At 49.8% G+C, this 12492-nt stretch overlaps 1 protein-coding gene across 3 annotated transcripts; it reads right to left on the bottom strand.

The window, feature by feature from the left end:
* Positions 1-94: 94 nt before the first annotated feature.
* B3GNT8 (UDP-GlcNAc:betaGal beta-1,3-N-acetylglucosaminyltransferase 8) lies at positions 95-11710 on the bottom strand. 3 transcript variants are annotated; one of them, XM_088139850.1, is made up of 2 exons: positions 10952-11710; positions 95-2282 (listed from the first exon to the last, which is right to left on the bottom strand). In XM_088139850.1, coding segments are annotated over exons 1-2 (1242 nt in total). In that variant the 5' UTR covers positions 10954-11710; the 3' UTR covers positions 95-1042. The 3 variants fall into 3 exon arrangements, with proteins under 3 accessions (XP_087995976.1, XP_007442686.3, XP_087995977.1); XM_007442624.4 differs by lacking the exon at positions 10952-11710 and adding an exon at positions 8578-8834; XM_088139851.1 differs by lacking the exon at positions 10952-11710 and adding an exon at positions 8117-8135.
* Between the last annotated feature and the right edge of the window lie 782 nt (positions 11711-12492).

Here is a 12492-nt window from a genome sequence, read left to right as displayed (position 1 = left end):
ACTAAATCTGCAGGAGTTAGCCGGCTGCTTTCGAGATACCACCTTTCCTAAAAATACTGGTTCCCAAATCATGAGTCAACGTTCCCAAGACCAACAGTACCTGAGACACGTTTTTATTACAGCAGGACAGCGTTACAGTATGGGCTGGGGTTGGGGAATCCCGTCCCCCCCCCATCTTAACAGGGCGAGTCAAAACATCTGAGCCCTCTTTAACCTCTGTGCAAGGTGCAGCATTGTGGCTGAGGGTTCAAGGGGACCCCTGTTCCGCTCTTCTTATACCACATTGAAACACTCAGTGGTCATTTAGGATCACTGATGCAGGCTTCTGGCCTTGGTTCCTTTGTTTATCCAGCTGTGGGTGCCTTGGCCCCAAATGTTCAGGCCACAAAGGAAAAAAACACTTGTGGACAATACTTCACCCTCTCTGCAACCAGGCAGGTGGGCCAGCTAGCCAGTAGTTTCTCTTCCGGCCTTCCCCAAGCAGGGGGTTCTGGATGCAGAGCAATGTAGTTCTTAGAAATCCAGCGGTCGCAGTTCTACTATATTTGGAGGGCACCATGTTGGGGAAGCAAGCTTTATGCACTGGCCCTCTCACGTAAGGCAGGCCAGACAGGTGCTGCAGCCCTTTTCCGACCAGCCTAGCAGAAAAAAGGCAGGATGGCTCTTACTCCCGTAAAAGGCGCTTCCTCGACAGTTGCTCCTTGAGCCGGATACAGACACGTCGAATGCTCTGCCTCCCCCCCGGCTATTTCCAGAAAGGCAAATGACGCTCCGAGCAGGAACTTAAGAAGAGGCCAACCGCAGCCAGGCAGCCTGGACCCGTCAACCAGGCACAAGGGTGTGCCCGCCCCCAGCTCCTGCCATTCGAAAGGGCACAAAGTCTGGCACGTCACTTCCCTTTGAAACTCTCCAGTGGAATCTCTGCCTGAGCATCTCCCCGTTGCAACCCAGAGGACGGGACAGTCCCACCTCGGTCCGCTCCCCGCTTCTGTCAGATGCCGCCAAGCCTCCCTGCTCGGGAGTTCAGTTGTTCTGTCTCTTCTCAACACTTGAAGTTAGGGTTGACGATTTGCTTCCATAGGTGGAGGGTCTGCTGGGGGCTGCGCCGATGGACCAAGAGTAACTTGCTGTGCACACAGGGGTCCGCCCGATCCTTCTCGGCGATATCGAAGGTCATGAAGCCAGCATGGGCCTCGGGGGTGATGCCCAGGGCCTGGAAGCACAACCCCGTGTAAACGTCGTCGATCGGGTAGAAGGCCACGTGCTGAGAAATGAGGTGGAGCAACCGGGCTAGGGGTCCGGAAAAGATGTACCCCCCACCGCCCGCGTAGGCTGGATACGGCCCCACGTAGAAGGATTCCGGCACGTAGTACTTACTCCTTTGGACCCGGAAGGGCGAGGCGTTGGCCATCACCTGGCCCGTGTAGAGGGGCTTGCTGGCATCTAAGGAGCTCAGGTAATCCAAGACTTTGGGCGTGTTGATGAAAACGTCATCGTCCCCCTTGAGAATAAAACGGACGTCCTGGCAATGGTCCAGCGTCCAGCTCAAGAACAGGTTGTCCTTGAGGGTCAGGTTGAAGAAGGTGTCTTCAAAGTCCCACATCAAGATGTCCCCAAAACTCCGACTCTCAAAGTAGACCAGGTGTTGCAGGCGGGGCCCGTAGCGTCCCTGGGCCGTGCCCAGCAAGAAGACGGTGCGCACGGCGAGCCCGCCGGACTCTCCTTCCTGCCCCCAAGTGTCCCGCACCGCTTGGCGGGCAGCAAAGTTCCTGGGCAGCGATTTGATGGCCAACAGCAAGAAGGTGCCGTTCTTCGCATCGGCACACTTGTCGGGCTGATTGATCAAGAGGGAGAAGTTCCTACAGTCCCCGTAGAGAATAAAGTTCTTATAAAGCTCTGAATACGAACCAAAGTTTTTGATCTTGCCTGCCTGTTCGGCTGCATCGGAACTGGAGCATTGGTTCCAGGAAGCGTTGGCCGCCGAGCCTTCTTCCAGGGCCCGGAAATTCTTGTATTGCTTTTCGTTCCAGTAAGCTTTCGCTCGCGGGATGCTTTGGCGGAGCCCCTGCAGCGAAACGTTGAAGTGCTGGAAGACAAACGCCGGCGAGGAGGCGTCCGAGGACTGGAGGGGGGTGATGGAACTGCTTGGCCAGCCGGCCGTGTGCGGCGTTGGGTATCGCTCCTCCTGCTCGGCAGTCCACTCGATGTAGGCCTTGAGAGCCACCAGGGTCAGCAACGCCGTGGCTACCGAGAGGTACCGGGAATCTCTCATTTTTCTCCTCCTGGCGGGGAAAAACAAGCAGCCGACATATAAAGAGGCAGTAAATGGAACTGGCATTCCTAATACTGAACCTTCAGGGACGGGGTTCACACAACCCGGTACACCGTAAACCTGGGTTAACAAGCTGCAGTTGCAAGGTTCACACAAGGGGTGAACTTGCAAAGTTGCTTTACAATTAGTAAATTCTTCCTTGTCACTTTGAATGTATAGAGCAGTGTTTCTCAGCCTTGGCAACTTGAAGAGGTGTAGACTTCAACTCCCAGAATTCCCCAGCCAGCATGGCTGGCTGGGGAATTCTGGGAGTTGAAGTCCATACCTCTTCAAGTTGCCAAGGCTGAGAAACACTGGTATGGTTATTATTATAGGCATGGACCTTTTATTACAGAACCTCCATATTTTATATTATGATGTTATAAATAATTCTAATGCATTATCATTTTAATTGTTTTATCCCAGAAGAGGTGCATAATCAATAAAACAACTACTACTGCCATGCAAATCCCAAAGAAATTGACCCAGCTGGGCTTCCTGTGAGTGTCTGCTTCACACAACATATTGTGCATTATGAACCATAATGGCACAACTTCTTTTTACTAAACCCATCCTTTGAACCCAGCCAGGGAGTGAAGAATCAAATACTTTATAGATCGCCCCTTTATAATTTCATGCATGGTTATGTGAGCCACTCATAGTCCCTGCCATAAGAGTCTCCTACTCGAATCGGGGGCTTATTTAAAGCCACCTACAAAGATTGTGATATGGGGAGGGGGGGAATCTGGGCCAGGAATTTTATTTTGAATGAAAGGATTTCAGCCAAACATAAAATGCTTCCTGAGCCACTTAAATTGTTCAGTCAAGAAACTTACAAAACAAAAGACATGGCACTAAAGGAAAAGGTATTGGGAAGGAGGAGGAAAAATAAACTCAGGCACTACTACTTGATCTTAGCTGCAAAGTTTCATGGACAAACAGTTGCAATGCATCCACATTCAGAGAGAGAAGCAAAAATGGGAAAATCTTAGTTTACTTTTCCTTCCCATACTGCAGGACATTGGGGGCAGGATCACCAAATAATACTTAACTAATATTTGCATTGCTATCTGGCTGTTTCTAGTTCCTGTAATTACAGATAATCATTGTTCCGCATTGCTGTACCATCTATATTTGCTGTTTACAACTTAAATGCAACAGAAAACATTTCAGAGCGCAAAGGGAAGGTGGGTGGGAAATGTTGTGGGAGGCCAAGCACGGGCAGGAGCCAAGAGTTGCAAACTGAGGAACTGCTTTGGGAAATGGAGCCAGTTGCAAAGTTGAAAGTCGGAACTGATCAGAAGATCGTAGGCTGCCAAGAAGGAGATCCTGGGAACACAGATCTTAAGCAAATTTGCTAACACTTACAATAGACCAGGATTATGAAGAGCACCTGAATGTCTCCCAAAAGGAGCTTAACGGAAAGATTTCAGGAAAAAAAAATGAGGGCCCGGAGAGAGTGACTGCCAAAACTCCAGCTTCTGAAAAAGCCATATTGCCCGGATCCATAGGGGTGTGGTGGGGTAAGGTCAATCCTGCATACAGCCACTTTCCCACACAGTGTTTTGCACAAGGCCAGAGCAACCCGGGGTAGCAAAGGATGGCTTTTATCAGAAAACACTGTTGGGAAAGCGGCTGTGTGCAGGACTGACCTTACCTTACCCCACCACACCCCTACGGATCCGGGCAATATGGCTTTTTCAGAAGCTGGAGTTTTGGCAGTCACTCTCTCCGGGCCCTCATTTTTTTTTCCTGAAATCTTTCCGTTAAGCTCCTTTTGGGAGACATTCAGGTGCTCTTCATAATCCTGGTCTATTGTAAGTGTTAGCAAATTTGCTTAAGATCTGTGTTCCCAGGATCTCCTTCTTGGCAGCCTACGATCTTCTGATCAGTTCTGATTTTCAACTTTGCAACTGGCTCCATTTCCCAAAGCAGTTCCTCAGTTTGCAACTCTTGGCTCCTGCCTGTGCTTGGCCTCCCACAACATTTCCCACCCACCTTCCCTTTGCGCTCTGAAGTGTTTTCTGTTGCATTTAAGTGGCTGGCTGGGGAATTCTGGGAGTTGGAGTCCACCCATCTTAAAGTTGCCACGGTTGAAAAACACTGGCCTATACACACTTCCCCCCACTGTGGAAGCTCCCCAACTGAGTCTGGCCAGAGGACTTTGTACAAGCAACAGAGTCAGCTCCCGGAAACAATTATCTTGAATTGCATCCTACTTAGTAACTTTGATTGAACCACTGAGGCCTTGTGACTCTAATTCCAAGGTAATCAGGAGGGCCTGGTACAAATTGCCTTTTCCTTATTGACCTGGTGCTTGATTTGCATGGATTTTGAAAACAAGTCACAGAGCTCTTTCTAAACCTCTTATACTTTAGCTCTGCAGGAGAAATGGAAAACCTGAAGCTCTCCAGATGTTGCTGAACGACAGCCTAGCATTCCTGAACACTGCTCCCATAGCTGAGGCCAAGGGGGTTGCAATTCAGCAACACCTGGTAACCTCTGCAATGTAAATCTAACTCTGAAATCTCCCCTTACACACGCTTTGCTATCCACAGTGGTTTATCGAGCCAAGGGTGAGAAAGGTAGCACCTGCATCTTGGTATACAAAGGGACTCGGTCCAGATCACTCCAGCTAATGGCATTCTGAGATCCACTCACTTTTTTGCTTCTCCAGATACTGGAACAGTTTAAACATGTCAGAGCACACATATGTGAGTCTGCCTCAGCGGCAGAAGGCTGGGGGGAGCCTCTGTTTTTGAGCTGGCTCCCAATAAGATTTCCTTCTTTTCTCTAACCTGGGAGAAAACCTCCAGAAGCCAGAAGGCCTCTTTTACTCTTACCCATGGATCCAGCTATACAAATCTAACCAGGAAGATTGGTTTCTTCAGGAACAGCCCTGCAAGTTTCAGCCACAAGCCCGCAGGTTGGTTTCCTTGGGTTGCAAAAAATGCATGACAGGTTGTCCTTGTTTAGCGACCACAATTGGGACCGGTAACTTGGTCATTAAGCAAAGCGGTCAGTAAGTGAAACTGCAACTATGCTTACGATCTCCCTTCAGCTTTCCTTTCCTTTACAGCAGTGTTTCTCAATCTCAGCAACTTTAAGACGTATGGAACTCCCAGAACTCCCCAGCCAGCCATGTTGGCTGGGGAATTCTGGGAGCTGGAGTCCATACCTCTTAAAGTTGCTGAGATTGAGAAACACTGCTTTACAGACCTGCGCCGATTGTGAATGCAAGGATTGACTGTAAAGTTACTTCTTCATCACTGTTGTAACTGCGAATGGTCGCTAAATGAGGCAGTCATCCTCTACCTCTCAGGCTCAGATACCATTGGTAAGAACAGCCAAATAACTCAACTAACATGAAACACCCCCCCCCCTCGGTTAAACCCAGGATACAGGCCAATCTGCTTGAGCTGTCACAATGCAGCTTCCCCCCCAAAAAAACCCACCTGTAACAGTCAAGGTTTCATTTGGCACTGCAGTTAAGCCAGCAGCCTGCCTCTGGGGTGAGGCGTCCCATAATCAGGGTGCCTAGTCAAAAGGCCTCCTTTTATACTTCCTCACAACGCGCTGCTCCCCACTGTGGGCTACAGAGGTAGCCAGTCCCTTCATCACATTTTAACCCTAGGCAGATAAGTTTGTCTCTTCGTTTAAACCAATGTTTCTCAACCTTGGCCGTTTGAAGATGTATGGACTTCATCTCCCAGAATTCCCCAGCCAGCCATGCTGGCTGGGGAATTCTGGGAGATGAAGTCCATACATCTTCAAACGGCCAAGGTTGAGAAACACTGGTTTAAATTTATCAGTTGGTCAAGTCCAGTGGACTCTGGGTGGCATACAAAACTAGAAAAAAACACACACCAAACAGAGAATCAGACAGACATCCCGGACTAACATAATCTGACACACCACAAAATCAACCAAACCAAACCACTGGCTATGTATAGTGCCATCTTGTTCCGTCAAAAAAAAAGGTCTTCTGATCGGGTCATAAGCTAAGAAATTGATTAGGTCACTCTTTGCAGTCATGACAGCCACCTCCTGCGCACGAGGTGCTGGAATATTTCCATTCTTTCTGCCCCCCACGCCTCCCCCCCCCCCCCCACTTTCTGGGAAGTCCAGCAATTGCACAGCTAAGGAGAGCACATTCATCTCTGCAGTCTCCTTCTTCCCTTACTTCCAGGGTAGATATAACATCCAATGTCCTATGTTCTGGGCAAAAGGTTTGGGCAAAAGCAGACAGGATGCCCTCTAAACAGATTAAAGCCCCAAATTGTAGCAATTTGTACAGCTGGACAATTTCTCCCACAAACGCGAGCCCTATCAGAAAGCTATTATGACTCTGCATATTTTTCTTAAATGTACTTTTCCTTTCCCTGCGGGCTTTCAAATGCCTTGGAAATCGTGAGAACGGGCTACCAAGCTGCCTTTCAGGTCCTCAAAGCTAATCCAATTTAAAAGCTCGGTTTTGCATCTTCATAGAAAAAGGATGAGCCTCTCTCACTTTTTCAGGCAACTTCCTTGCTTGTTTTATGAATGTGTACCTTTTTTTCCCCAAGGGGCTACCCACATTTCTCCAAACACAGAAGCCCACCGGCTCATCTGAAAAATCCCTGTCGGATACTTGGGCCAAATCAACCTTAGATGCCTACGGGCAACGCCGGCTGGCAATTCTAAGAGCTGACATCTAAGTGGATGGTGCCAGAATGGTGGGAGGCTAGCCCAGAAGAATTAGAGAGGCTTAAAGGACAAAACATCCTATCAGGAGAGCTTTTTTGGGAAAGGAATGTGGCAGTGGTGGAAATTTATGGCCGACTCATATCTGTCCTGGACATAAATAAAATATCAGGTCAAGTTGAAAAGAACCTTGGAACTGTCTGGAGATCAGTCAGAAGCCAGCAAACCTTTCTGTAAACAAGGCAGCTGGACTTTTGATAGCCAGAAGCAACAAAGAAAGGCTAACAGGCTCTTTCTAAATTGGGTACAGGCAGGGCACCGAGGTCCCCAGTGCACTGGATGGCCCAGAAGTCTCTCCCCCCCCCCGACTTGTATCCCCCAAAGGCAGAAACATCTAATCACGTTTGCTGAAAGTTGGTAGTAATTTTCCTTTCCTTTTCAGGTGGACGCCCAGAAACTCTCATGCAACTCTTGAAATGGCTGAATAGTATTGTTAAAAACCCAAAGGAAAAACAGCCCAAATTCTTCCCCCCAACAATTCAGGGGAGGAAAAAAACTTAGGACATGTTGATTTCGCCCACACTACATTCAGCAGCATACTCAAGCAGGTCACATTGTCAAAAGTCATCAACCAACCACGGGTTCAAACTCCTGTCCCTGGATTTACATGCACGCTCAGCCAAAACCCAACATCTACACCCTGACTTATCAGTGTGTTCCACTTCATGGAAGTCACGTGGATCAACTGGAACTGCCTGGTACAAACCTCAGCCTCTTTTAAAAATCCAAATACACATCGTTTTTAGAGCAAGGGGGGGAAAAAGTGCCCCCTAGGTTAATTGAGAAATAAAAGTTGTGGCAATACTGAATCAAGCACTCTGCCTGTGCCTGGAAGATGCTCTGTTGCTAAGTGCCCTCTGAAAAGTCATTTCCTTCCCTAATGGGACCTGGGAATTGATGGTGCTTTGTTTCCCCCCCACCCCCTTGGCACCGCTGCAGAGAATCCTTCCAACTAAAACATCAAGCAAGAGCATTCCACAAGATTCTCTGAGTCAATTAGCCTGTTCCCCCATCCTGGGCAAACACAGCTGCCCGCCAGTGAAAACCCCACACTCCCTGTACCTGGAACTCTATAGAGACCGAACAGGCAGGGCAAAGTGGACCGTCCTGTTATCCGCTTCCCTTTTTTTCCCTTAAAAGCCCGCAGTGCTCAACATCTGCCCAGCTATTTAAAACACAGACAAGCACATTTTCCAGAGGTGTTTTCCCAGCCCGCCCACCCTTCTTGTTTGCAAAAGAAATTATTTAGCAGCAACTGCTTCTGCTCAGAGGCAGGCCATCCTGTGCCAGTCACTCCGGGCATTAAGGACCTCCTTAATGATGACACCTCACTTCTGGTGCAAAAGTGATGACACCTCACTTCTGGTGCAGAGATACACAGTGCAACTTTCCTCTCATTACAGTCATAAGGAACCCAATAAGCCTCTCCATGTTCTCTTCTACCTACTGACCCGCTCAAACTTCAGAAAGAGAGACATCTTCAGAGCCTGACCCATCTCCATTTTTCCTGGAGGGCTACCTACCTCCACGGCCTTCCTTCTCTCCCTCTAAGACAGAGCTGCGGGAACATGTTCTCCTACTTTCTGATCTTTTCCCAATCCCCCTTTCCCAATCAGGGATATCGCACTGGGGCTGGAGTTCCAGACACACCCTGGACTCATCTGTCTTACTTCAGCCCCTCCCAGCCTCCTCTCTAATCGGCTTCCGATGGATCCTACCCAGACGCAACCTTTTCAAATCAAAAAGAAAGAAAACCTCACCCTGTATGGACTTCCTGCATAAGAGAGAAAAGGATTTTGTGACTTATGGCTTTGATAATGAGAAGGAAGAGGTTATAGAAAGAAGGGAACTGTGATGCAATCACGGAGAGAATGGGATTTGATTAGAATTGTATGTACAGTGGGGCAAAAAAGTATTTAGTCAGCCACCAATTGGGCAAGTTCTCCCACTTAAAAAGATGAGAGAGGCCTGTAATTTTCATCATACTATGAGAGACAAAATGGGGGGAAAAATCCAGAAAATCACATTGTCTGATTTTTAAAGAATTTATTTGCAAATCATGGTGGAAAATAAGTATTTGGTCACCTTCAAACAAGCAAGATGTCTGGCTCTCACAGACCTGTAACTCCTTCTTTAAGAGGCTCCTCTGTCCTCCACTCGTTACCTGTAGTAATGGCACCTGTTTGACCTCGTTATCAGTATAAAAAACACCTGTCCACAACCTCAAACAGTCACACTCCAAACTCCACTATGGCCAAGACCAAAGAGCTGTCGAAGGACACTAAAAACAAAATTGTAGACCTGCACCAGGCTGGGAAGACTGAATCTGCAATAGGCAAGCAGCTTGGTGTGAGGAAATCAACTGTGGGAGCAATAATTAGAAAATGGAAGACATACAAGACCACTGATAATCTCCCTCGATCTGGGGCTCCACGTGAGATCTCACCCTGTGGGGTCAAAATGATCAAAAGAACGGTGAGCAAAAATCCCAGAACCACATGGGGGGACCTAGTGAATGACCTGCAGAGAGCTGGGACCAAAGTAACAAAGGCTACCATCAGTAACACACTACGCCGCCAGGGACTCAACTCCTGCAGTGCCAGACGTGTCCCCCTGCTTAAGCCAGTACATGTCTGGGCCCGTCTGAAGTTTGCTAGAGAGCATTTGGATGATCCAGAAGAGGATTGGGAGAATGTCATATGGTCAGATGAAACCAAAGTAGAACGTTTTGGTCTAAACTCAACTCGTTGTGTTTGGAGGAGAGAGAATGCTGAGTTGCATCCAAAGAACACCATACCTACTGTGAAGCATGGGGGTGGAAACATCATGCTTTGGGGCTGTTTTTCTGCAAAGGGACCAGGACAACTGATCCATGTAAAGGAAAGAATGAATGGGGCCATGTATCGTGAGATTTTGAGTGAACACCTCCTTCCATCAGCAAGGGCATTGAAGATGAAACGTGGCTGGGTTTTTCAGCATGACAATGATCCCAAACACACCGCCCGGGCAACGAAGGAGTGGCTTCGTAAAAAGCATTTCAAGGTCCTGGAGTGGCCTAGCCAGTCTCCAGATCTCAACCCCATGGAAAATCTTTGGAGGGAGTTGAAAGTCCATGTTGCCCAGAGACAGCCCCAAAACATTACTGCTCTAGAGGAGATCTGCATGGAGGAATGGGCCAAAATACCAGCAACAGTGTGTGAAAACCTTGTGAAGACTTACAGAAAATGTTCGACCTCTGTCATTGCCAACAAAGGATATATAACAGAGTATTGAGATGAACTTTTGATATTGACCAAATACTTATTTTCCACCATGATTTGCAAATAAATTCTTTAAAAATCAGACAATGTGATTTTCTGGATTTTTTCCCCCATTTCGTCTCTCATAGTTGAGGTATACCTATGATGAAAATTACAGGCCTCTCTCATCTTTTTAAGTCGGAGAACTTGCACAATTGGTGGCTGACTAAATACTTTTTTGCCCCACTGTATAACTATTGAGTGGAAGATTGGAAGCCACTTCTTTTTTTTTATATATATATAAAATATATATATAATATATATATTTTAGAAAACAATATATATATAGTTTTCTGTTCTTTTTTCTATCTTTCTTTCTCTCTGCTTTCTCTTTTCTTTTTCACATCTTTCTTTGAACGTATCTCTTATCATCTATGTCAAATCCGTCAATAAAAACCATTTAAAAAGAAAGAAAAGGAAGAGGAAACCTCGAAGCGCACCAGCTTCTTCCCCCTCCCAATCCCCCTCCCCGCGAAGGCTGCGAAGGCTGCAGGCTCCTCGCTCCCCAAGGAAAGCGCAGCCTCGGGCTCAGCTCCGGAGCCGCGGTCCCCTGGAGCGGCGCCGAGAAGAACCGCCGCGACTCAGGCCCCGGACTTACATCGTGGACGGAGCATGCTGACCCGGCGCGCACCCCCGGCTTGCTTCCTAGCAGCTCCGCCGGGCAGGGCTGCGCAGCGGCTCCCTCAGCCTGGACGGCATGCTGGCCCGGCGCCGGGCTCGCGGGCTGCCTTCCGAGCGGGGCGCGCGGCGCGGACGCGGCGGCGGCGAGAGGAGGAGAGGCGTGGAGCGCACCTGAATCCGGAGTGAGAGTCGAGGCGGCTGCGCCGGGCCCTCCTCCTCCTCCTCCTCCTCCTCCTGGCGCTGCTGGAGCCTCGCCCGCAGGAGTACCTTGGAGACGCGCCTCTGCCGGCACCGGAGCGAGGTGGCAGCCGCGCTCCCGGGGCAAACGTCCGAGGCAGGCGCTCGCCGGCCCGGGCAGGAGCGGAGCAAGGGGCGATCGGAGGCGCCCGGGCCCCAGCCCTCGGTGGAAGCGTCTGAGCCACGCCCTGGGAACGTGCGCGGGTCCAGGCAGGGCTGAGCGGGGCGCCGCGAGCGGAGGTCCGGCAGCCGCTAAAAGTCGGCGGGCTGGGATCAGGCGCTAGCCCTCATGGTTGCGCCTGATGGAGCAGAAGGGAGGGAGTCCGGGGTCCTTGGGTGGCAGAACAGGGGCGAGGGCCGGGCCCTTCCGGCCGAGGGACCCCGAAGGCAGATTTGCTTTTAAGCGGTGGAGGGCCCGCCGGTGCGCTCCGTCTGCTGGGAAGCCTTGCGCTGGGGCCCGTCGCGCTCTCGCGAAGCGGAAGAGCCCAGGAAGAGAAGGTGTGGTGTGGGTGTGTGGCAAGGAAAGCAAGGAGGGTGGGGGGGTTGCAGGGAGGAAGAGAGAGACGCGAATAGGCTGGCGTGGCTTGTTCAAGCCTGTGTATAGAAACGAACCCGTGTGGCTTGATGTCGGGCCACACGTGAATCCAGCCTTGGGGTTTGTAGACCAGAGCTCAGGACAAACTGGGTTGCGGGAGCCCAGAAAGCATCAGGAGTATTTGGTCCGAGACCCCCTCACGCTTAGCAGCAACACTGAGTTCAGGGCTCGATCGGGTCCTCAGAAATGAAATCTCTGGCAAGGCATTCAGCAGGGAGAGTTTCCCCCAGCTCCACACCAGGAGCCCCACCTCCCCCCTTGACTCTGAAGTTTCCTGTAGCCTTCAGCTGATGGGTCTCCCCTGCCTGGACTGCCTTGCAGGGCTGCTGTGAGGTTAAAAGCCAGTGGGGAAAACAAGGCAGGCCACTCTGAACTGGGGAGCAGGGCAGGTGAGAAAACAGAAGATTGTGAGAATAGGAAAAGGCAAAGCCGTCACTTCGGTCTCTCTGAAAACCCAGACAGATGGATAGATGGAAACATCTCCCAGAGCTCCCTGATCTACTGCCCTTCTACCCAGATAGAGGGCTGACCTGCAGGGAAGTGAGAATGTAGAATGGTAAATCAAACTGTCCCATGTCAAAATCAGCTGCTAACTTCCCTGCTGGTGTATTTTCAGCTGCAGCCTCTGCACACAGGTGAATAACTTCCCTTTCTCTCTCACGCCCTCCCTCCCCTTCCCCCCTGCA

This window comes from Python bivittatus, unplaced genomic scaffold (genome assembly GCF_059951505.1).
Source record: "Python bivittatus isolate LINGU-HERP-01145 unplaced genomic scaffold, Pbiv_v1 ctg000310_np1212, whole genome shotgun sequence".
Taxonomy (NCBI): domain Eukaryota; kingdom Metazoa; phylum Chordata; class Lepidosauria; order Squamata; family Pythonidae; genus Python; species Python bivittatus.
The sequence above is the reverse complement of the archived record's forward strand: the minus strand, read 5'-3'. Positions and strand labels throughout refer to the sequence as shown.